This window comes from Rousettus aegyptiacus, unplaced genomic scaffold (assembly GCF_014176215.1).
Source record: "Rousettus aegyptiacus isolate mRouAeg1 unplaced genomic scaffold, mRouAeg1.p scaffold_m13_p_2, whole genome shotgun sequence".
Taxonomy (NCBI): domain Eukaryota; kingdom Metazoa; phylum Chordata; class Mammalia; order Chiroptera; family Pteropodidae; genus Rousettus; species Rousettus aegyptiacus.
Window position 1 is genome coordinate 172213617 of NW_023416295.1, and position 26134 is coordinate 172239750.

A 26134-nucleotide genomic window follows, 5' to 3' on the forward strand; every position below is an offset into this window, starting at 1 on the left:
TAAAATATGGAATACTTCCCGAATCTGCCCGTCATCCTTGCGCAGGGCCATGCGAATCTTCTCTGTGTCGTTCATTTTAGTATGTGTGCTGCCGAAGCGGGCACCCAGGTTTTATTTCCCTGTAGTTTCCTTTCCTAATGCCCTCATTCCAGCCCCGCTCACCCCCCGGACTTCTTGGTTGGCAGTTAGCAAAAACAAAGCGTGACAGAGATTACGGAGGTACTGTCACCCTAGCTTTCACACTTTCTCGAGAAACTGTTGTGACTTAGGTAGATAGGAGCCCACTTCAGCGCTCCTTTTCATCCCTGTAACATGAGGGCACCCATAGTGGACCATGGGGAAAGGTCCCATATCACGTGAAAGGCTAATATCAATTCGAGTTGATAAAATTGACACTTAGCTGGTACTTGTGTTTTTCTCTGAACTTAGAACAAATTTACTAAAGTCCATTTGTGAATTCACTTTGTGTAACAGGGAGGCTTTAAGTTATACTGCTTTCGCTTTATCCTGGGTTCTCTGCCTCAAGAACTTACACTGATGCCTCGTAAGACAGAGACGTGAGGGCAAGAAGTGAAACGAAGCCGGCTGTCTGTCTCACACAGTTTATTTAACAATAGTAATAAGAAATCAAATTTAACAGTCTATACAGTGATCCGAAGTTCATATTTATAAGTAATCAACTTTAATTGCATGATTTACAACAGTTGAGGGTTTTTGCTTTCTATTTTCAAGTTTTACAGAAAGTGTGTGTGAGTGTGTGTGTATGCGTGTGTGTGTGTGTGGTGGGGGCAGGGTAAGGAGGAAGAAAGCAAGCAAAGAAACCCCACGGATATTTTGCATGTTAAAATCATCCCACTGGAATCGTTTCTTACCCTCTTTTTAATTTTTTCCTTTGTTAGATGTAAAAATAACAAAAAAATTTTTTTCGAGAAACAGAACCACAATATATAATGCATCAATTTGGCAGCTGCCCCTGTATATTTTGAAAAAGTCATTTTTCTCTCTACATGTACAAATTATTTTAATACTTGAAGTTTTTACGCTCAGACTTACAGAATAGAAAATTTTCTGGAGCACAAAAGTTGACTTGAGGGGGGAGGAAAGATTTTAATTTTTTTTTTTTTTTACATTTTTAAAAGAATGAAATCTTTGCACCCAGAGGAAAAAAACTGGTATTTTTATATATATTTATATATATATATAGAATGTAATTTTAAAGTAACATTAACCCCTTTTGTCCTCTGGTTTTAGAAATGTTCTTTTTTAACTCTTCCATAAAGTGAGGAAAATAGAGAAAAATGTCAACCATCTGCACCAGTAAATAATAACTATTAATAATAACTATTAATAATAATTATTAATAATAAAACCTATTGGAGGTGCACGGCAGGAGCATGTGGGCGGCTTCACAGACCGCGGCCTCCTCCCAGTGCACACTTGAACCACACACACAAAGGGAAAAAAGAGGCGATGGTAGCCAGCCATAACAAAAACATACTTTTTATATTCTGTCGTCCCTCAGGTTCATCTTGCATGTTTGCTTTAAACCACAAACAGCTACTGCACAGTTCTTATGTGTTCCAAGGAAAAATTGTCTTTTATGCTAAGAAAGATTCAAAAAAATTGTTTTCAGTACAAAACAGTCCTGTTACGAGAAAATAATTTTTTTGCTCCCAAAATACTGCAAGGTATCTCTAGTGTATGTCTAGTGTACTCTGTGAGAGGGTTGAATTCAAGTCTGAGTTGTCGGTGCTGAGTCCCAGGTCCGGGGCGCTTGCACCATGGAGGTTTGCCATGCCTGGGTTGCTAGCGAGCTGAGAAAGCATCGAATTCTGGTCCGGGCTGGCAAAGTGCCCTTGATCCATGGGGTTGGCCTGGGCAGCTACCAGTCCCGGATGGGGGGAACTGGTCTGCGGGGAGACGTGGTGTGGAGAAGGTTGAGGTTGCATCCTTGGGGAAGGGCTGGAGTGGGGGGGCTGAGACTGTGGCCGAGGAGAAGGGACAGGCTGGGGAGAACGCACTTGATTGGAGAGAGAAGAAGGGATCTGCTGGCCTTGTAGGTGTGGGGACTGAGCCTGATTCGGGAGCATATGCTGTTGGGGGCTCATGGGGTTGGGCTGAGCAGGGGACCCCATCTGTTGCTGAAGGAGTCGCTGCTGATAGACCTGCAGACTGGCTCCTGCCTCCGGTCCCAGAGCCTGGGGGAGCTGGCCCATCGGTCCCATGTTCCCTTGCTGCATCTGCTGCATATGATGCTGCATCCACTGCTGCTGCTACTGCTGCGGGGGGTAGCCAACTCCTTGGGGCTGCTGAAACTGGTTATGGTTGGCCATCCCCGGGCCAAGGCCTGGCCCTGCGCCCTGCTGCTGCTGCATCATCTGCTGTCGCCTCAAGATGTCTCGGAACCGTGAAGGCATGGCGTTGTGATTCATGTTCACCTGCTGAGCCCGGGGGCTCATCCCTCCCACGGGTGGCTGCAGTTACTGCTGTGGCTGCTGCTGGGGCAGGCCGGCCCTCTGGACACCCGCCTGCATGGCATTCAAGTTCTGCATGCCTGGATTGGAGTGGACCCCCTGCTGACCTGGCATGGCAGGGGGCTGGAGCCCTGGCTGGCCCTGGGGCATGCCAGGCTGCCCAGGGAGGGACTGTGGATTAGAGCTGGCGTACTTGGCAGCCCGCTGCTTGATGAATGCAGCCAACAGCTGGGGGTTGGCGTGAAGGATACTAAGCACCTGTTGCTGCTGTAGGGGAGAGCTGGGAGACCTGAGAGTCCGCAAAAGGTTTTGTAAGGCTTGTTGAGGCTCAGTGTTTGGTCTGAGAGGGCTCACACCTACATGGCCTGCTGCCCTACCCTGGGAACTAGGGCCAGCAGCCTGAGTCATGGGCAAGTACGGCGGCATGCTGTTGGGAGGTGTAGGCTGGGGCTGAGGAGGGGGCGGGGGCTGAGGTATCTGTGGGGTGGTGGGCTGCTGGCTGGTTGGCGTGGTGGGCGTGGCCAGAGTGGGGGAGGGCAGGCCCTGCTGCTGCCCTGCCACGCCGGTCCGCTGCATGCTGGCCATCCTCCTCCGCAGCATCTGTGCCTGCTGCCGCCGGTGCTGCAGCTGCTGCTGCCGGAGTTTCTGCTTGATATTTAGGCAGAACGGGATGGGGCACTTGTTCTCCTGGCAGTGCTTGGCATGGTAGCAGCAGAGGGCGATGAGCTGCTTGCAGATGTGACACCCTCCATTGGTTTTCCGTTTGCAGCCTTTGTTGTGCTGTACAACCCGCTTCATCTTCTGGCAGGAGGGCAGGGAGCAGTTGGCATTTCGGCACTGGCAGGCGTGGAACAGGGACTGGATGCAGCGCTTGATGCTCAGGCGGCGAGAGTCTCCTGGGCTCTGGGTGGCCGCAGCCTGCTGGCTGTTGCTTTCGTCATCTAAGCCAAGACCTAGTTTCTCCATTTTGTGGTCATGGTTTTTAGTGTTATAGCAGGTGATACACAAATCGTAATCCTGGGGGAAAAGAACACAAGTCCAGGTCAACTCTCCAAGACCGAAGTCATGCAAAAGCACTTTACGTATTCTGCTTGGGCTCAGAAGCCCCTTTCTGGAGCAACCTCTTCAGTCCACCACTCCGGGACGAGGCCGGGCTCCTCCCACCTCCTTCTATCCCTTGCCACTGGCCCTCGGAAGCCTCCCCTGTCATCCGCACCATCTGGGCCTACCTCGCACACGGTGCAGTGCCAGCGGGTCTCCACGTGGTGCTTGCACTCGTTGCAGGTGTAGACGAAGCGGTCCTGGCTCTGGGTGTGCAGCTCCACTAGCATGCACATGGTGGACCACTGGGCTCTTCGCAGCGATGAGAACTCCAGGTGCTTGTCCCTTGCGAGGGTGAGGAAGGCGTCCCGCCCATCCATCAGATCGCAGGGGATGAGGGGGTCAGGATCAACGATGGGCGGCAGGGAGTTGGCGGCAGGGCCAGCGATGAGACGGATCACAAAGAAAACCTGCAAAACAGAAAATCTCATCCGTCTCTGGATCAAAAGCACCTCAAGGCACTGGACCAACCGCAGCCGACGGGCGAGTTGGACTGGATGCCTGTGAGGCTGATGAACCCTGAGTTAGTTTCACAACCACACCACGAGGATAAGTGATGTAGCGCTCTCTCCTGCTTCGCACACCGCTGGTCTCCTCTCTGAGTCTGTCTATACCATGGGCCTAAAACCTGCATCATAGCTTTTCTACCTCATTCTGTAATTCCTTCAAAATAAGATAGTTCAGGTCAGGTACAGCACATGCCCAGTGGACTTTCTTCTTCAAAGAAGTGTACTTTGAGATGCATTCCATGGCTTTGTCTGAATCTAATCACAAGGAAACAAAGACAAATACAAGCTGAGTGACACTCTGCAAAACAACCGGCCTGCACTCTTCAAGAAAATGCCCATGGCACAAAGGAAAATAAGGCCGGGAACTGAGACAGGGCAATGCAACACGACACGTGATCCTTTAGTGCAGTATGTAAGGACCAGACATTAGACGGTGGGCACTGTTTGCTGAGTGCGAAACCATAGTTTGGCTATGCAGAGGATGTCCTCTTCCTTCAAGGGTACTAGCTGAAACAGAGATAAAGAAAATATAGCAGAACGTTAACTGCTGACTCTAAGTGAAGGCTGCGGGAGGAGGTCTTCTATGCAACTTTCCTGTAAGTTTGGGGAAAAAAAGCCCAAATATATTGGCTGGGGTGGGAAAAATAAAAAAGTTTCCTTGCTGTAGAAGCAGCAAAATTTTTGTTCATTGAAGTGTGAAAGAAGTATAAACACTATGACATAACATAACCAGTAAAGGCTGCAACAAGAAGCCAGCATCTGTGTATCTAAATTAATTAGCATAGACATAAACCTCTTAATAATACCTTCAAGAAATTAAGACATCATGAACTGCTGTTTGCTCACTGTATTGTTTTCAGAGACTGGAAACCTATGCGAACTGGCAGTATGACTTGTAATAACTTGGGAAACGTTTGCAAAAAACAAGTCTTTTAAGATACAGTTTCAAAAATATAACACGAGAGAGCACACACTGAGTACAACTGTGTCAAACAGAAGCCCGAAGTTAAAAGCATCACAGGAGGACTGGGATGCATCTTTGCCCTTGTACTGCTGGATCTAAGACTGCAGCTGGAAGGAGGCGCTCGGAAAGCAAGGAAGCGCAGGCCGAAAACGCGACACGGAGGGAAGCCCTGAATCGAACGAGCGGGGAAGGCCTGCGACACCCCGTGAAAACGCAGAGGCCGACGACCCGGACCACGGGCCGACTCCGCAGGAAATCTCCACTGTGGCCGACCCTCCGATGACCACCACGGCTGATTCCACTGTGTGCCGGTCTAGAGCTAAGACAATACTTGAACTTAACCTCATCGACAACCTTAGATTCTAATTCCTAATTGGCAACTATGTCCTACATCTTCAGATGAAACAAAGTCACAGGATGTACTGACTATTTAAGTCAAAACCTCCTACGACACACTCTAAGGGGCGTACCCCACTGCTCGGTTGTCAAGAATTTTGCGACATTAAATACTGCTCTAAGTCGCTAATAGTATCTGAGGCACCGCTAGGACTCGGGAATCCTTCCAGTTCACCAGCATGGCTGAGGGAACAGCGTTAGGCTTCTACCATCTCAGGCCATTCTGCTGACCTTAGGTTTTCGGGCTTCAACAAAAAGAGCCTGGGGGTAGAGCAGTGGTGTATGGGAAAAGATGCTCTGAGCAGCTTTATAGGTCAAGCACCATTATAATACCTCTCTAAAGAAGGGTTCTGCCCTAACTATTTCTCTCCCCAAGAGAATGCTTCATCAATTTGGTTGTAATTCCATACTGAAGTAAAGCCTTCCGTTCCCTCTCCACAGAATAGTCACTTCCTGTAAGAACTGGATTATGACGTCTGAACAGTCTGAGACACTAAACAAAACAAAACAAAACCACGCTGCCATGAACGACCCTTTAAGACTCATCTGACCAATGATAAAGCTGAAGGGAAAAAGCGCACCGACACGTCAAGCCGTGTTCCCAAACGACTACATCAGCAATTCTGAAAATGAAATAATTCAAAGTTTTATCTTCTGTGAAAAAGGTTTACCATGTGAGCCCCAGACCACTGGAAATTCAGAATATATGTGCATATATTAAAGTTTAACTTTTCTTCGATTCTCTCCATTTCCCAATAGTCCATATTTTTGTTCATTTGCTTTACTATAGTTTTATAGACAAATTGGAATGGTTGGTGGAGTTCTAAGGACTTGGTTTGAAACAAAACAACAAAATATCCAGCAAGCCAATCTTGTGAACAATGGACAGAGGTAGAGACACGAGGGTTACAAACAACAGGGTTCGACTATGCTCGTACTTTTAAATTATATTCATGTACCACTTCTCGACCTGGGTTACGTTCTGAGAAATGCATCATTAGGTGACTTCGTCACTGTGTGATGGTACACAGCCTACTACTGCAATTGTATGTGTACGCTCTTATATGACTGGCGGCTCTGTAGGTCTGTTTACACCAGCATCACCACAAACGTTTAAGTTCCATTATAATCTTACGGGACCCGCCGTTGCATGTGAAGTCCATCAATGACCAAAAAAACAGCATTATGTGGTATATGACTACATGAAACATGTCATGACTGGCAACAGTGGTGGATGGTTTTGTTTTGCCATTCTTGCAGGCCTCATCTTACCTCTTTATGTCTCTCCATGGTGGCATACAGTTTCTGCGAGAGGTCACCGGAAACCCTGACATCTGTGCTCTCGTTGCTGGTGTTTTCCTCTTGTTTCCGCTCTTCCTCTTCCTGTTCCAGTTCCTTAATGCTCTCTTCCAGGACATTGGGCCAGAAATCACCCTCGAAGTAAGGCAATTCCTTGGCACTTGTTAATCGATCTTCAGTAGCTTGTTTAAAAATATCCTGTGAAAATATTCATGTACAAATTGAAATTTCTACTTTTTTTTTTCTTTTAAAAAAGGCTTTGATCATACAGAAGCAGCCCCAGCTAACGAACATAAACACCAAGAATTAACATGTTTTTGAAATGGTGAGAGATTTTTTATCTAAGTTCCAAGCCTGGGATGACACTGAAGTCATAAACAGTGAAAAGCCTCGGTCTTAAGTCAGTATTCCTGGTTTTCTCTTTCCTTCACCCATGAGGGCGGGGAGACAACCTGTCTTTATTTATAACCAAGTGATCAGTTATCCTGCTAGGACCAACGGCACAGCCAGAGGCAGCAGCATTCACGGTGGCCTTTACCCTTCCTGATGACAAAAGGCAGTGCCGTAATGCATGCCTGCCTCGCACCCATTCTTGGAACTGCAGCACCCTTAAGTGAGAAATACGTTCAACACGACTCTAATGACAAACACTGGAAACTGTATGGCTACAGAATGATTTGCTGTGCTGCTCGAGAAAACATCCATTAGTATAAACAGGTAAGAAGTTTATTCAAATTCTTGTCATGAGATTCCCTATGATCACAAATGGCTATTAAGAATATATTTTTAATTAGTCATATCGTTGATATTCGATTTGTTGACCTAAGATTCTTTGAAAGTCTAGTTTTTCAAATTTGAAAAAGTCTGACTGGACGGAAAAGGGAATATTAAACACTGATGTACTCGACTGACTAGATTAGAAATTTGAAAATGTTCTGCCAGATACACGCCACCTTAATAATAATTCTGGCAAAATAAAAACTTTGCCAAATTAGGTTAACTTTATAAGTTACATGGAAGAGGGAGAACAGAGTCTCGTGAGGGTAGTTAAGTGGCAGAATACAGGGCAGCAGGATTAGCAAATGTGCACTTCTACCACGCCCCGCACTCCTGCTGACCTTGTAGTCATGGACGATTCGCTCAGACACGGCCTTGTCAAGCATCTTTTTGAACCATTCTTGCAGTTGCTTAGGCTTGGGTATCTTCTGGTCAGGAGGATGACAATGGAAGATATAGTCATCTCCCTCACTTGGAGGACATGCCCAAATATGTCCTGTTGTATAACTAACAACACGAAGAGAAAAAACAATCAAGAGAAAAGATCATCCATTCTGGGAAGAATGCCACACTTTACAAGGTGGAGTCAGTACAGAAACCAGCAATTTCCTAAGATAACACAAAGTACACAGTCCAGCACCGGATCAAAATTCTAAGGCCTGTACGAGACATTGCCCAGAACACTAACAATGGATCTCCCGTTGACTAGCTCTTCCTGGAGGTTTCCTGAAAGCTTCTAGTTCTCGGATGATCCGAAAATCCCATATTTGCGTTCAAAGACCAAATGAAATGGAAAATGGATCCATTTCAACACGAAAGCTAAAGGAATGCAAACTGCAAACAAGGAGAGGCGGTGAATATTCTCAAGCACATATAGAACTTAAAGGTAAGGAACTGGGTCTGGTGAATTTTTATTATCTCCGGACCTTTGTTTTTGGTTTCCATATCTGGTGTAAAAAGATCAAATTCAAATGTTGAAGGTTCTGGCCCTGAGTAACAATCAACCTTCAAATCAAAGGGGACCTAACAGCTTAACTGAAGGAAATGCAGCTGAAGCTGATCTGGGGCGGGGGTGACTAGGGCCAAAGCAGCCATTTCTTTTCTACTGGCCACAGTAACACCATGGGATCAACAGCAAAGTCGGGTTGTGGTTTCACTGGATGAAACTGAAGTAGAGAAAAAGGACGGAAAATCGCATATTTGCATGTTTTAACTCATGTCTCACCACAATACTGGTAGTATAAGACAAATTAATTTAAAACAATTGTTTTTAAAAATGGCACGTTATCAATATACTTACCCTAATTTCTTGACGTATTCTAAATATCCAATCAGAATTTCGTGGTAGACCGCAGTTCTCAAGCATTTAGGATGGAAGAAATGAACACTATCGAGGTATGATATGTATACTCTCCTGTGCCAAACAGGGAGAAAGAAATCAAGTCAAGTCACATAATGAGTTCTTATCAATGTAGCTAAAAATACATTCTCTCTTTTGTGCATTTTGCTCATCCCGTCATTTGTAATGCTTACACAGCACCATAGTTAGGTGCTGAGACTGTGAACGCTGGGCTCTACTATACAGTCTCAGCACCGAGCAGTGCCAGAAACACAGTGTATCAGACGATATTTATGGATTCAAATGGTTTCTGGCAGCAGCCTTATTCTGGCCTTTATGTTATTTTGGAAACAAATTCTAAATATTCTACCTCATTTGTATGACGGTCTTTCACGTACCTCCCCATGAAGGTACTTAATACAATCTAGATTTAAGCCCGTTATCTGAAAGCAGTGCATTCGCTCCCCATTCCGGACTGCTATTCATCACCCTTTCTTTATTACTATGACCACAGGAGAGCAATATTGAGCAGGACTTACTTATTTTTGCCTCCGCTTTAATACTACACGTGAGAACCTGCCTTTCCAAACCATGTACATCAACCGTTTTCTTGCCCATTCTGCTTTTTCGCCTAACTCCAAACTCCCACGCACATGAGGAGGTAGCCCTGGCAAAGCTTACCTCTGATTGGGTGGAGGGCAGTCCGAGCCATACTCTTGAACATGCATGCCAAAGAAGCATAAGTCAACACCATCGATCTCTTCAAAGGCAAAGAGGGCTTTGGTTCGATATGGAAAGGATTCTGCCATCTCTCCACTATCTACAAACCTGTGCAATTCAGATTGGAGGGAAAAACGGCATCTCGTTCAGATTAGAATCATCACCAGTAACCACGCATGAACAGCTGTGGATCCATGAGAGAGGAGAGGGGACATTACTACGTACCTTGCTTTCATGCCTGGTTTGACTTCCACGGTTTTGTCAGAAGCATGAACTACCCGAACAGTGACCTCTCCTGACTCAGGGTGATTCTGTCGCCTCAGAAATTCATTCACGCGATTCTCCAGAAAGGTGCCTAGCCTGGTAGATGGCAACCCTAGAAATGCAGAAGTTAAAAGTTCAGTGGTAACCAAGGTGCAGATTTATTACTATCAGTCTCAAAGTTCGACATCAAATACATAGAAGCAACTCGCTGGATTTTGTTGAAAGTTAGCCATGTAGTCAATACTTAAAAAAATTTTTTTTCATGGAAGACTTCATGAGTTTGTGTATCGTCCTTGCCCTGGGGCCATGATGATCTTCTCTGTATCATTTCACTTTTAGTATATGTTCAGTTGAAGCAAGCATGGTAGCCAATACTTTTTAGATGTTCTTTTCCCTAACTTCCTATTTTGAAAACCTTGCAGTTTTAGATTAGTTAAAAAAAAAAAAAAAAATAGACGAAATATCCGGATATTTGTGCTTTGCTTCAGCTGCAAAAAATAATTATAAAATAGTTTGGGTATTGTGAGAAACTTCATAGTAATTAAAGCAATCTATATGTAGGTCAGCAAAAAATTGCAAAAGATCCACAAAACTGAACCAAATATAAGATAAATCAATATCAATTCATTACATGATACTTGTTGCAACCACTCCTCCCCCTACCCTCATCTGAAAAGATCACACAGGAGCAAAAGCAGCCCCCACTGATAGCACGGACAAAGCTGAGGGACTCACTCATGGGATGGCAACTCTGGACAGATACCCCACGCCTAGCCCCGCGAGGAAATGTTCCAGATATGGAGCAGTGCGAGAACAAGGAGCAAGAAGAACAGATTCTGTAGTTTAAAAATCCTGCTCCCTGTAAAGTTTCACTTGGGTTCAATGAATTTCACACCAAAAATGTTGTACATTACTACAGTTAAACTGCATACATTACAGGAAAATTATTTTTAGTTTGGTTAAATATTTTAAATAAGGTTGAAAGAAAGGAGTTAATTTTGGATGCCTTAATGTTTTAACTATATGCTTCGGTGAAGTCTGCCGAGATATACTTGCAAGAATGAAACTTACTTTTAGCAGAAAATTTATTTTCTTTCCTAGTTCGTGCAGACTTCTTCAAACAGCCGTCGCAGATAAACCTAAAAGGTAAACCAAGATTCTGCTTACAAAACTTAAGAGAAACATACACAATAACGTACACTACAAAATATACCTCATGTACGTAAAAGTTAAAATTCAAAAGACGATCTGGGAGTAGTTTTTCTAAATATGCAACAAAGTGAATACAACCAGTATACCAAGAGCTTGTAAATATTAACAAAAAGGAAAAAAACCTAATTGAAAAATAGGCAAAAGACTTGAAGAAATGCGAAGGGCAGATGAACTGGCTTACATGTCAAAAGATTATGAAGGGATTACAAGATCAAATCAGGGATTTTGTTTTTGGCCAATCACAATGGCAAAAAGTCTATATGTTACCGGCAGGAATGTAAAACACGTAACACTTGTCCAGCAATGTGTGACAGATTTAAAATGTGCATTCTCTTTGCTCTTGCAATACATAAGGATGTGTACACAGGTAGAATTTCTTACAAAAATGGGAGAGTTCATCAACTAGCTGACTGATCTGAAGTTGCAGTAATCACTGCAAGTCTCTTAATTTATCCTTATGCACTCTGTAGTTTAGGAGAGTACTAAAAACGCGTATCTAAAGACACTAAAGATACTACTACAACTTTCCTCTGTCTTACTATCTGGAGATCTGTTAATGGGCCTCCTCTTTCCTATAACCTCCAAACTGACATCAACAATCAATCCAAGAAAAGAGCACAGAACACTGTAGGTAGAGACCCTACATCAGTGGGAGTCACTTGATGTGCAGATACCCTCCTCCATCCCTTGGAACAGAACTGGGATCGGCCCCATCCTTGGAGAGTGAGAGGTGGCCCATAGCAGCAGCAGGCAAGTGTCACAATGGACAAAAACCCACGTTTTGCTATAGGAGTCACTGATGATGTGCCGCTTGGGTAAGTATGTGGAGAATATTCAGAAACAGAACATGGGACCCAAGAATAGCTAGTTCATGGAAGTCGGTACCTAGTCCTTTTATGCAACTCTGTCACTCACTGGACAGAAGCCATGGAACTTATTACTATGGCCGTGAAACTTATCACCCAACCCTCCCTACCTCCCTAGAATGATTAAATTAAATCTTAACCAGAGCCACCAGTTAATATATGATTCACAGTGATGTTTTCTCAGAGAGAGAAATAGAGGTGTTCCCTTGGCACCCCCCGTATCTGTATCTTCTAATATTTCTACTGCAGTATAAGTAACATTCAGCACCTGGCAAATTCATTAGCACCTAACACCTCCTTGCTAGCTTCCAGGTGCAAGAGATTTCTTGTTATCGCTATTGATAAATCTTTCAAAACCATTTACTTTTAATGTATAATGATCACAAATAATTTAAAATATAAACCGGCAAAACAAAAGATTTGTACATGGATTTAAACAATGCATGCAAGCGAGAGATCAACATTTTTGGATCCTAGGTTAAAGTTTAAAAACTGGATTTTCATTACTTTTTCCCAATCCAAAGAGTAATTTTTAGACAGGAACTTCGAAGAACAGGATATAATCATTGCAAAGATGACAAAACTCATGATGGAAAAAAATGCCTACAGAAAAAGCTGGTGTCTTACCCAGATGGCCAGATGACCTCATGATGAAGGACACAGATCTGATGCATCTTTCTTCCACACTCTGTACATTCCACAAATCTGGAAATAAAAAGCCAAAAGTTCAAAATTTCCCAAATCCTCAGATTTCGGGTAATTCCAAAGGTAGCCAAATCATGTCCACATAACTGAAATAGTTTAAATAAAGTTTTTAAGTTTTAAAAGTTCTTTAGTGTTACAGGTAGAGCAAATTTCAAAAGAAGTACATTCGGTTATTTTGTGACGATTTTAGATGTGACTGTGGAACCGCCATGAAAAGCGGCGGATCACTGACGCAGAGTCCTGGGGCGCCTCAGTGCTCTGAAAGGCCTCCCTGCGAAGAAAGGGACTGGGAACCTGTTCGGAAATGCAGAGGCCAACAGAGATGGCCTTCAGGGCCCTGAGCAGAGTAGTTTGGTGCTTCACTTGGGCCTATCAAATACCATTTGGTCGATTCAGTGAAATGGAAATAAACACTAACTGAAATGTAGACTTTTACGTTTCTTACCATTTAAGTTAGATGTACGTTACATAGATTTAGCTCAAGAATACAGAATCATCTCACTGGCTGTGCGAACCAAGAAAATGAAAGGAAGAAGGAAAATCAAAGCATACTGACCATTCAAGGGGAACTACTTACAGTTCAGGATCCAGTGTGTCATTTTTTCTCTTGGAAAATTGTTCTTTATTTATTGTACTAAAGAGAGAAGAGGGACACGATGAGAAAAAGCAACATAGGAAGATGAGCACTGTGACTACTGTTCTAACCCAAGGAACAAATCGCAAACTGTAAGTGGATTCTTCAAATCGAAGAATATACCAAGAATACGTTAAACAGGTATATTCTCGGCTCCCACAAAAGTGTACATTTTACATAAAGGAATGCTGTGTTCTATTTCTTCTTATAGGAAATGGAGACCCCACAACTAGAAATACTAGTTTGTTCTTTTCCTTTTAAAATCTTGCCTGCTACTCTTGATGTTAGGTATTTATGCCCTTCAATAGTTTAATGTTCCTAGACTGAATCATGAAAGATAGTGTGTACAGAGAGAGCTAACCCACTATTTAAAAACAATACCCATTTTGTTAGGAGAGTGCAGTTAAACAACTTTTTATATTAATAGAAAATTTCAATATTAAGAATATGTGCTTTAGGCTACTAATAGTCTTAAAAAGTAAAAACTCTTTATTTCACAGTATTCATTTAAAAATTTTCGCATGGCCTCCCATCCTGTGATCTAGGATACCACACTACTACCCACTGCCTCACAAATACAGACGCTAACAGGCCTGTCATTCTCTTAAGTAGGATTAACTTCATGGCGCCTAACTCTGACTACAAAAACGAGCACACCTCCACATGTAAACTGCTTCCCACTAATTATAACCTGGAGATGTGCATGTGATCTGAAGAGTCACAGCACAGGAGGTCCTGGGAGCTTGTCAGTAAGGCAGACGGGCCCACCACAGACCTGTTCGAAGCCGGACATGCACTGATCTGATGTTCAGAAAATGTGGTAAGCTACTCAACAGTACTAGAGAAAGGCCGCCTTCCTTTCCTGCCTCGGGGAAACCCAGCTAGAGCTGACATCCCTGTTTTAGCCAAGGATCAGAAAATCTTAAGGCTCAAGAGACTCAGTACCTACTCTCCAGATCAGCACCTGATTCCACTATACTGTACTTCAATGGTACCTGAAGGAAAAATGCAACTTCAAAACCCAATTTGAAAAATTAACCAGTTTTTCTCAGAAGCCCTGTTTTACAAGTAACAGAATAATTCCAAATTTGCTGGAATGTTCTCAAATGCTTGTTTACTATAAGTTAAAACAAAAAAAAAAGAATATTAAAAATACACCAAACAGAGAAAATTTGAAATATAGTAATTAACCAAATCTTATGAGATTAGCAGTACTGAGGCAGTTTTAGGATGTTCGAAAATTTTTCTTTGCATTTTCCAAACGGTAACAGCTTTTAAGATCACAAAAGCCTCATAAAGTCTCTTTCTAATGAAGTCACTCTAACAAATTCCTGAACCCCTAATGTTGTTAAATGATAGTCACAATTATAGTGATTATTAACTTATATGAGAAGGCTATAAGGTGGTTGTTCAATTCCCCTCAAACTCCCAACAGTTAATAATAATAAAGTTTCCTTGCATCAAACCTTTCAATTTTTAGGAGAGAAGCTGATTGTTTTTTATTTTTTTTATTTTATTAAAAAAAAGATTTTTTTAGGGGAGGCACCCTTGGTTGACCTCACAGATTGCAAGGACCTTGTCAGTTTACAATCCCTTTTTTTTTTTTTTTTCCGCCTACAGCACCTGGTGGTCCTAGGCGGTCTCCCATCCAAGTACTAACCAGGCCTGACCCTGCTTAGCTTCCGCTATCAGAAGGGATCGGGCTTGTTCAGGGTAGCATGGCCACAGACTTGATTGTTTCTTTATAGAAGAACTATATCTAAAATGACCACCCAATGCTGATGCATTCCCTATACTTACGCTAACAGAACTCTCTGCTGTGATGGAAGTGCTCTATCTGTGCTGACTGATATGGCAGCCACAGGTGTTTAATGAGCACTTGAAATGTGGCTAGTGCAAGTGATGAGAAACAATTTAACATTTTATTTATTTTTAACTAATCTGCATTGAAGTAGCCATGTGTGGCTAATCGCTATTACACTAGACAGTGTAATTCAAGATCATTTAAAAGCCAAAGCATAACCACCTGATAATAAACTGAGAAATAAGACAGCACTTTCCAAAACAATGCAGTTACTTACGTTTGAGGCTGGGAAGGGTCATCCCCCAAAGAAACGCTCTCCCCTTGGATTTCATTGAAACACTTCTCACAGAAATGATACCTGTCGGCAAGAAGGCCATACTGGGGTGAACTATTCCGTTCACACAACACAGCCCAAGCCAAGCAACGAAGCCACCAATCACAGCAGGCCAAGGAGGGGGACGGGAGCAGAGAGCAGGTCATCAACGGCGACAAGGACATTCAATGATGCAGATTTATGGGCCCCACAGTATGGGTTTTGTATTTTGGTTTTTTTTTTTTTTTTTGCAATCAAAGCCAAGTGCGGACAACGACAAGCATGAGGGAGAAAAAAAAAACACAAAACAAACGAAGAAATGAGGGATTGCAGGACAACAAAAAACATAAAAGCAAGACAACACAAAGCAGAAAGCCAAGGCAAAGCACAGATTAGCATTAAATATCTCAAATGGGATCACAAGTAGCAAATGATTACAGCAAATAAAACGAAGGTTCACTCTCACGGACCTATACCCTTTCATTTTAGTAACTAAATATTCAAATGGAGGGAGGAGGATGAATATAATGGGGAAATAAAAATTGCTACTTAATTACCTAAACCCCACACACTTCTCTCCACTCACAAAAAACATCGAACAACCAAAAAACAAAATTCATACAGTAATCCTATGGATACAAGGAAATAATCATCTGAAAACAATTGTGGGTTGAAAGAAACTTTCTTTTTTCCCTTTTTGATCCCAAAAAAGCCACATAAGGAAAAAAAAAAAAGTTTTTTTTTCAATGGAAAGTCTGCACAAGCAGTGAAATACTGATTTTAACCATTAAAACGTAGTTGAAAAGGCAAAGGCAGGCAGTGGTGTATACAGGTACACGGTTAGATGATCCTTGGTATAAATATCTCCAACACTGAAAATTAAAGTTAAAAATCCAAAAATGGTATGTCAAGGTTGCAGCATAAAAAAAGTTTCATGCTCGTTTGTTACTTGCTTTTTTGAAAGTAAGGTGCTTTTATCAACTCAAGACCTACTTTTCCTGTGGATTCCAATGACTTCAAAGCACTAGGAGAGTTCACAAACTTTTTGATTTACAAAAAGTTGACATGACTTTTTCAAAGCTAGAAATACATCTGTAGCACACAAGTTCAGCAAAAGCCACCACAACGGGCTTGGTTTTATCGAAGAGGTAGAGTATTAACTGCCCGGCCTTGCTATTATACTGTCTCAGAGCCCAAAGTAAACACCCCAAGCAAGCTATACTGTAGGCTGATTACTGAAGGTAAGCGACAAATCATGGTTAAGATAGATTAGCGAGTACAATTTTTATAACTACAGCCGTTGTTTGGGCAGGAGAAAACAAGGCAGAAGTGCCGAATTTATTAGAACCCTACCATCCACTGTCATAGGCAAGTGTTTGTCAGTTATCTGGTACAGAGAAATTTTTCGCGATGTTCCTTTTTATTTGCTTCACAGAGGTAAAGCAAATACTCTGGAATCCGTTTTCACACACTTTAGGAACAACTACTTAGGGATAGGACACATAGAAAGAGAAAGAATTTCCAAAAAGATATACCTGGCTGACAAACTTTGGGTTAAAAATTTTCTGGGTAGCTTTCGGGAAATGAGCTAGCCAGCAGCAATTTTAGGGACAAGTAGAAAAGACTTATTAGTCGGAAAATTGTTTTGCCTGAGGCTGTGGTGAGCCATGAAGAGACAGTGGAAGGAGAAGTGGGGCCTGGGGCATAATCCCATCTAGCCACCAACACACAAAGTTGCTTAACTGCCCAAGGCTCTGGGTTCCTGCCTTTCTTATTTTTATGAGAGCCCAGACATCTGATGCAAGGCTAATTTCTGCCAGAATATTGTATGATTCTACAAACAGAGGCAGAATGCAAAGAGCAGAACTTGTGCTGTACAGCTGTTTTCAAGCAAGTTCACAAACACACGAACCATGACCGCATGTGAACTGGTCCGTCCATCCCCATGCACTCCCTAGACATGTGGACACATGAAGTATGGGATACACGTGGTCACACTTACCTGTTTTGATAACTGTAGTAAGTGGCATCACGAGGGATTGTGCATAACTGTTTGCCATAGCAACAGAGTGTCTGTGGAGAGAACTCCAACTGCAAAAGAAACCATTCATTACATAGTACATAGGCATGAAGGACGAGCTAGAATATTTACACTGGCAAATCAAAAACAAGTCGGTGAAGTCTTCGTTAGCATTTGTGTTCATCACAATGGGCTATTCAGTTTCCAAGGCACTTCACTGATCTAAAACCGTTGTAGCTGTTGTAGCTCGTGGTTAAGTCATATCCTTCCACTGTTACCAAAAAACTGAAGAAGACAAGAGGAGCTCAGTGGGAACTGGAATGCACAGGAAAAGCTCTGCATGCCAGGTACCGTGCGCCCACACTGGTGAATATGAGTCTCCTTACTCTGGACGATGAACTTGTAATTTGATGATCCAGGATTCAAATTAGTCAAGTTTTCCACACAGTTTTCACCTGTCCACAAATTTCTTACCTTTCTGCCACAACAATATCCAAGGCTTTGCATGACTGGGTCAATTTCTTGTTCAAAGACCTCAGACAGCTTGGAGCAGTATTTGTACACTCGCGACGTTTTCCGATTATATAGCCAGGCATTGTTGAACATAAGCCAGATGTCGTCCACATACTGCCACGGTTCCTGATACTGTCCAGTGTCTAACTTCCTCTTGATGGTAGAAAGATCCATGGGGCTCTTCACAATATCGAAGTAATCCTAGGACAGGTGACACCAAACGTTACCCCCCACTCTCTGTATTTGAGGGAGATGGCATCTTCCATTACCATTACTAATTTTCCAGATGTTGTTGAAACTTTGACCTGTTTATATTTCTAAGAGATGACTGATATTCGATCATCTTTAAATCCTTAGTGTAGAGATATGACGCAGCTAGAGGGCAGCGAGAACAGACTTTCCAGACAGCTGGCTGATGGTCTACTGAAGCGACTCCATGTTTTACCATATTACCTATGTGTGATCACTTCGAAGACCCTTACCATTTTAGTATTATAAGGGACCTATAGATAAAAAAGCAAAGTCCAAAGAACATCAGTGATCCATCTAAGGTCACAGAAAAATACAGGGAAATGAAAAGTCCCTAATGGATTTTTGCCCCTTGAAAGCACTCTGCCTTCAGACCCTCAAATGAAACCTGCTAGTAGCCTGGTGTGTAAGGGCAACTTCAAAAGCAGATGAAGCTAATTCGGGCCCATCATTTCTATCGTAAACTACTGATACTCAGTGATGGCAATAAACCGTATGACCGGACAATCTCACTCCTGGGTGTATGCCGAAGGAAAATAAAATCATACACCCACACAAAAATTTCTATAGGAACATGCACAGCAACGGTAGTGTCGACAGACGAAAAAGTGCAAATAGCCCAAACGTCCATTAAAAAATAAGTAAGTAAAGAAAATGGGGTACAACTGCATGAAGGAATATTACTAGGCCATAAAGAGCAGTGAAACATGGCCTCGTGATATAATACGGACAAACCTTAAAAATATTATGGTAAGTGAAAGAAGCCAGTCACAAAGGACCACATACTGTATAATTCTACTTAATGAAATGCGCAGAACAGACAATTCCAGAGGCAGAAAGCAGACTAATGGCTGGGGTGGTGGTAGTGGGGGCTGCGAGGGAAACAGGGAGTGACCGCTCATGGATGTGGGACTTCTTCTGTGGGCTGATGAAAATGATCCAAAACTGACTGTGGTAATGGCTGCACAGTTCTGTGAATACACAAAACCCACCGAATCGTATACTTTAAATGGGTGACCTGCACAGTATATGAATCACGTCTGATGAAGCTGTTAACTCAGTTTTAAAAATTCAGAAGTTCCACCACATACTTACAGGGATTCCTAGAAGCTGAGGGTCCACAGGCTGACAAAAAGGAAGGGATTCCGGATCCTGTCGGTAAAGTGCCTCCAACGTTGGCATCAGCGCCTGACGTAATTCCTCCGGTTTGAAAACTTAAGAGTACATTTGAAAGTAGTTATCGATTAAGCAAAAGAAGGAGAAAAGTTCAAGTCAAAGCCAAAAAACGTCTCAAGAATCACAAGACACGAGTTGCCTACATTGGCCCCACGGGACTATCGCTAAGTGCGCACTTCCTGTTTCTGATTCCTGCTCTGCTTAAGGTAGCACCTTCAAATCACCACGTCTAGTTACCTTTAAACAGCTTTCATAGCTCGGCTATTTCTTTGGTCAGAAATTTAGTTAAGATAGTGTTGACCATGTAGAAAAAGAACCCTAGCCTTCCAAAAATTTATGGAGAGACTTGTCAGAATAACAGTCTGAAAGACTCTGGCGATGAGAGGGATGCTGTCAAGGAAGAATAGAAAAAAGTCCATGTCTGTGTTATCAGTATTTAACAAGTCAGAAAATTAGACCTGGTATTATCTTATCACTAAAGGTCTAAGAACGACTTAAGGGAAGAGTTCCTCGTTATGTCTTAGAGCTTAGGAGGAAATTATAGTTACAATTTACTTGGCGAATGTGAGGTTTAAGTCTCAGGAAACAGAGAGCTAAATTGTTATGCCCGAGCCATGGACTCACTTGATCAAATTCTGTTCAAAGATGTTCTCAGTTATGTTTCCCAAAAGCCAGGAAAGCTTTGCTGGTGTGTCCCAAGTGGAATTAATTTAAGCTCTCACTCAAGAAGCGAGTCATCTAGGGTTCAGCTTTGTGCTTTAAAAACATACTCTGGGCATGGGCCTTGTTATCTCTACTAGTTATAAGTTAATTTTATCTTCATGAGTATATGTATTAGCGCTTTAGATATTTATCACTTAGTGATGGGGGCTGGCATTAAAATGATCAAAGAAATGGGCTTCTTTATCTCGCTCACACTTGCTTGTACTCAAACATAATTTGCAAACTTGTGGGATTAGCTGTTTTAAAGAGAGATTCCTAATAGTAAGACTGGGTTTGCCGCAGCCTACATTAAAATAGCACCTCAATATGTATAAACCTTTTTTTAATGAAAATAATTTGTAACTCCAACATTTAATAGTAGTACATTGTATTAATAGAACACTTTTATATATATCATCTCTAGGAACCAGGAGACTCTCCCTATTGAGCCAAGATCTACCTGTGCCACTGAAGGGGTCTCTAGAGCCCCAAGAAATTCTAGCCCTAAACTAATTCACTTCTGTGGGAACTGTTTAATGCTGTGCAGCGCTGTTAGCCCGGCCTGACTCATCGGATTGCAGCAGCGTGGTTCAGAACAAAGATTCTGCATCAGCCAGCCTGGGTTCACTTACCAGCTGAGCGAGCTGGGGCTAGTTACTGAACCTTGCCAAGCTTCAGTTTTCCAGTCTGTAAAATGGGATCGAAAGCCTCACAGAGTTGTTGTGAGGTCATCAGACGAGACAATGCAGGTGCTTGGCACACTGCCTGGTTATTAACAGTAGGTTAATAATCAATGTTATTATTATTGCTATTATTTCCTGCATTTCAGTCAAAAATATTACTTAACAACTTCCTTCGAAAAAGAGAATTTTGACAGGTGTCAACCATCTAACCCTGAAGAAATGATAGGTGTGAATGACCCAGTGATTCCAGGAAGCAAATATTATCTTAAAAAGTATAAATTCTTTCTCAACATTAGTAATAAAGAGACCAGGCCAAGGGCTCCAAGTGTAATGAAGTCACATTAAAGTCAATTCCCAGGCTTGATGTCTGATCCCATCCTTCTCAAGCTCTTCGGGTTTCCTTGTGTCCAGGAATACAGAGCTTAAGACACTTACTCTTCTTTTTTGACTGTCCTGGGGCTGGAGACGTCTGGGTAACTGAAGTACTTGGTTGGTCTTCTTCCTCTTTTATTTCAGTTTTTAATTCAGTGCCTCTCTCTTCTGTTTCTATAGGTTCCACTTTACAGTCTTCTGTTTTAATCTAAAAGGTAAGGTAAGTAGATGTTTTTAGTATTACAAAGACATGCACCTGGAAGCAATAAGATCACAGTCTTATTCTCCCCTTGTCTGAGTAAAGAACGACCCTTCTCATGTATCTGAAGACTTTCTCACATGGAAATCGACAAAATGAGACCTGATTATGAGAATACTTTCCTGTAACGCGTTTATAATTGGGTTCCTAGACTAAGGCGCTGACCACGTAACAGCAGTAATTGCCCTACTCTCACCTCTGGAATATCCTCTGGCTGAGTATCTGCTGGTTCTGGTTGATCCACTTCCATTTTAGCCTCCATTTTCACTTCCTGTGAAGGCTGCTTCTCAGCAATGGTCTGAGAATTCACTTCTGAGCTACTAGTAGATGGAGGATTGGATACCTGCCCTTCAATGCTTACAGCTGGCTGGGAAAGCTGGGCAGAGAGAGGGGAAAAACACAGAAAGTTTGCCAATTATTCAACCAGAATGTACGCTACACAACAGGATGGCACAATTAACCACCTATTTCTAGGCCAGTATCATTCTATCCATTACGGTGCTTTCACGTAACTGCTTATTTCACCCCTTGTAGTAATTATACTGAAGTACAGGAGACTGAAAATTTGCAAACTATCGGCTGCGCATAAAAGAGCCAGGAACTGTTTATTTGATAACTATCATTCTTTGGCGGTGTGTGAGGGGTGGAGGTTTCAGAGATGGCTGCCTAGAGGAGCTCACATTTATAGAGAAATCGTAAGAAAATAAGGATGACTGGCTATCTTGTTTTGTTTTTAACTTCTCATTGGGAAAAGTTTCAAATGTACAGAAAAGCAGAGAAAATACAATGGACCCTCATAATGAGTGGCCGCTTTCCATCATCGTATTCCTCTGGGATAAATGGCTATCTCTTTTTCCTAAGTCTCCTAAGAAGAAACTTCATAATGATATTAGTATTTTCAGGAACTACCCTACAGAGAATAAAGTGAAAAGTTTCCATTCTGCACTGTGCCTTTTCTTGCCTCTCAAGACAGCAGGATGAACCAGCCCGCTGCTGAATAGATACAAAGTAATTGTGACTCACAGATCTCTCAGTTCACCTACATGACAAAGATCTAAAACACAGGCCTCAGTGATCAAATAGGAAGTTCCAAGCCTTGACACAAAGAGTTCAACTAGTAAGGATGCAACTATTAAAGGTAAATTTGGCTTTCTACATATATATGAAGCAAGCCTCTCACAAGGAGCTAGGGGTTGCCTCAGGCCCATACTTTTCTAATCTTAGATCATAATTTTCTAACCTTAGTTAGGACCACAGACACTCATAAATCCATGATTTTTTGTTCTGTGAGAGAGGGTGCTCATTTGCTCTCAAGTACTGCAGGGAGGCCACCCTGGCATTTTCACTCATCGTTGGGATTTAAAGGAGTCGTGAAACAGTTTTAGTGAAGAGCGTGGGAGCAAGATCTCATTTAAGGAGAGTTGACAGTGATGACTGCAATGGGTCCAAAACACTATGACAAAACTATTGACATAAAGAAGTTTTTTGGGGAAGGAATAGTGTATCTGTGTTTGCGCTTACCCACAACATTCCGTTGTGTGGAGTGGGCAATCACGACTTGGATTTAGAAGACTTAAGTCTTGTGTTATAAGACTGTGCTCTCATTTTAACACAGCTTATCCCAGGGAATCCGCTGGACAATGAACTAATTCCTAACCATAGGATAGAGCAAATTCATTTTTTAAGTAGCTGCATACTTGCAACTTCCTACTGTAAATGGAAAGGTGCAGGTTACCCTAGATAATTATTTGATTTCGAATAGGTATACAGAAAGTCTAAAGTATGAACTCAAATATCATTTGTCTTCATTAAGGGTATCTTCACATCAAAGAAACTAAAAAAACTCTAAGAAATTCTAACGGGTATTTGAAACACACAACACAGGGCACAAATATAAAACTTACTTTTGAGAATTTATGGCTGAATGCAATGTTGAGTTGGAAAGAAGATTGGATGTTTGAACCCCTACACCTCCACTTACTCCCATAGGACTAGCATCTAGGTCAAAACAAAAAACAAGATAGACTATTTTAAATACCAATAACAACAGCAACAACAACAAAGGCAAAAAAAAAAAAAAAAAAAAGAAGAAGGAAAAGCCATAAAAGTACTGGAACAAAATAGCACAAGAAAGTTTTATCCTTTCAAGACCCAAAACTCATTAGCCATAAGAACATTTAGAAATTGAGCAATAATTAAAATGATCAACACAAAGAGATAAATGAAAATCAGTGGATAAATAACAATGGCAACATATGTAATAAATAATTATTAGCAGTATAAGTAGCAACACATATACAAAGGCTAATACATGAAGTGTCCTTAAAACCAGGAAAAACGACAATCCATCCAAAAAAAGAGGAAAGGCAATTTACATAAAAAATATGTTAAAAATGCAAGTACGATGATCTCTAGGGAGGGAATTAAAGGCAGTGTTTGGGTTAAACATTTTTAACTGAATACATCAAACTCTTTTGAATAGCTCCATGTGCATATATATTACTTCTTCGTTAACAATTTTAATGAATATTCCATTTCTTTAAACACCCAACAGCAATATTCACACTAAACCAGATTTTCACGTGGTGAAATAAAACAAGTCTGATACACAATTCTATTAATATACCCCTGTCCTTTACTTAAAAACAAGAAAAAAAAACTTCCCACTAAAGTGCAAATAATAAGCTAGATTTCTAAACAACGTTTAATGAGAAAAATGCTGTTTGCCTTCCTCATGCTTCTTAAACGCTTACGAGAACTCTGCTGCTGTGACAGCATCTGGCCAGCACTGAGAGCTGCTGCAAGTGGTCTTTTTCAAGAGTTATATTTGTCCACAATTTTGCATTTGTCACTGTGCATCCTGCATGTGCAAATATTCCTTTTTAGAAAAGTTATGTACTCTTAACATAGATTTGTTTTATTGGTGCCAACAGCATGATGAGATAAAAGAAAAAGTGATTAAAGTATTTGTTAATTTGCTTATCTTACTGCCTGGTGGCTCATTAAAACAGGATGGAGTGGGGTGGGGTGATGTGGTAGGGAAGAGATGGAAATGGATACAGGAGATAAGAGTTTGAACTTGACGTTCTAGCTGACAAAGCCCACAGAAGGTCTCAAGAAAGGTTGTTCCTTTCAACCCTAAGAAGCCCCGGGCTGGGGGCCTTTGCACGCACCTGCCTCCTACCCTCTTGCCTCCACGGTGGAGGCTTCCTCAGAAGCCCTTGCCAGCCTTGCAGCCGGGTCAAATTCACAACCCCCAAGACCCCATCTCACACGTGTACACAATTTGAACCCATCTAAATGATTATTGGACCATTATGTGGTGACTTCATTAACACTGTCCTCCTCACTGGGTCATGAGCTCCATGAGGAAAGGGACTCGCTCTGCGTCTGCTCACACATGTATGGATAAGCACTTAACACACTAACGTGCGTTTCACACACATTAACTCATACATTCACATCTAATAAGGTGGTTACTGCATATACCTGGGGGAAGAGCATTCTTGCAAATGCAAGGGATCTTACGGGAAAGAGGAGCTTCAAGGAGGCCAGAGGGGCTGGAGCGCAGAGAGGGACGGTGAAAGGGAGGTAAGAGAATTGACAAGAGGCCCAAGTCACAAGTCATTTTTAAAACTGTGGCTTTTATTCTGAGTGACAAGGAGAGCCACTGGAAGGTTTCCAGGAGAGGAGAAGGGTGATGTGGCACATTTTGACAGGTCCCTCTATCTGACGAATTCAGAAGGTGCTCCAACGATGAGAGGAAACTCAATGAAAATCAGCCCCAACCCCATCACCGCTAGCGGTTCTGGGAGGGGACAATCTGAGACTAGAAAAGTGGTGGTGGGGCCTCCAGGTGGAATAGGAACACAATTTATCAGCGGGAGGAAAGCGCACACCCTTTAGTGTACACACACGATCCACCTGAAAGACTACGAAACCGAAGCACAGAGGGTGAATTCATTTGTCCATAGTCTGCAAAGGGGCAAGCGGCAAAGGCAAACAACAGTAAACACACAAAGGGTCCTCTCCCTTCTCCGCAGGGGCCGGAAATGACAGGCGGCGGCGTGGGAGCCCCACCCAGGACACGTGGCGGGCGCGCGCCATCCACACTTTGCACCGACGTAACGGGAGACGCCCCTGGCGGCGGCGGCGGGCCGGGCCCTCGCTGAGCCTCAGTTTCCCCGCCTGTGAAAACGGCCAGCAGCCCCACGCCCACACCTCCGTGCTCGGCCATCGCAGGCGCCGGGGAGAAGGCGCTCGGGGGCGCCCCACCTTCCCCGCCCTGTCCCCCCACCTTCCCCGCCCTGTCCCCCAGCCCCTCATCCCAGGCAGGTGACGGGGAGAGGAAAGGGACTCGGACCCTACCGTAAACAGACGCAGCCGCGTGGGATTGACTGAGGGTGCGGGTCGGCTCTGAGTGAAGCCCCTGAGCCCGGCAGCCCCGGTGCGCGGCCCGCTGCCCCGCAGCGCTCCCGGCTCCGCCCGCCGCCGAGCGCGGGCACGGAAGCGGAAATGACGGCGGCGGGGGGAGGCCTTTCCTCCCGCGGAAGTAATTACTTCCAGGCCGCAGGGCCGCCCTGCGCCTGCCGCGCCGCGGGTGTAGACGGACGCAGCGCGGCGCCCAGGGCGCCTTCGCGGGCTCCCTCTCCGCCACCCCGGGGCGGCGGCCGCGCGGCCCGGCCCTTCCGGAAGGGCGCCGCTCACGCCGCTCGGCTGGCAAAGGCTGGCTCCGGTCCGGGCGTGCCGCTAGATGTGTTCGGCGGGAAGCGGGCGTCCATTT

The 26134-nt window shown here is 43.1% G+C and overlaps 1 protein-coding gene, 1 non-coding gene and 2 pseudogenes across 2 annotated transcripts; all 4 read right to left on the bottom strand.

Annotated features, from left to right (window-relative positions):
• On the bottom strand, positions 1 to 104 carry LOC118614470. Its single transcript, XR_004956068.1, has one exon. It is a non-coding gene; the product is annotated as a U6 spliceosomal RNA (small nuclear RNA).
• Positions 105 to 586: 482 nt separating this feature from the next.
• LOC107505594 (histone acetyltransferase p300-like) lies at positions 587 to 25869 on the bottom strand. The gene is made up of 18 exons (XM_016135853.2): positions 25720 to 25869; positions 23256 to 23349; positions 21548 to 21727; positions 21156 to 21300; positions 19255 to 19373; positions 17872 to 18111; positions 17380 to 17468; positions 15342 to 15422; positions 13204 to 13260; positions 12549 to 12626; positions 10915 to 10982; positions 9805 to 9955; positions 9541 to 9687; positions 8821 to 8934; positions 7862 to 8027; positions 6717 to 6941; positions 3704 to 3985; positions 587 to 3491 (listed from the first exon to the last, which is right to left on the bottom strand). The coding sequence occupies exons 3-18, from the start codon at positions 21611 to 21613 to the stop codon at positions 2481 to 2483; spliced, it is 3039 nt and encodes a 1012-aa protein (XP_015991339.2). The 5' UTR covers positions 21614 to 21727; positions 23256 to 23349; positions 25720 to 25869; the 3' UTR covers positions 587 to 2480.
• Positions 10092 to 10204, bottom strand: LOC118614473 (annotated as a pseudogene).
• LOC118614805 lies at positions 14872 to 14990 on the bottom strand (annotated as a pseudogene).
• Positions 25870 to 26134: the final 265 nt, after the last annotated feature.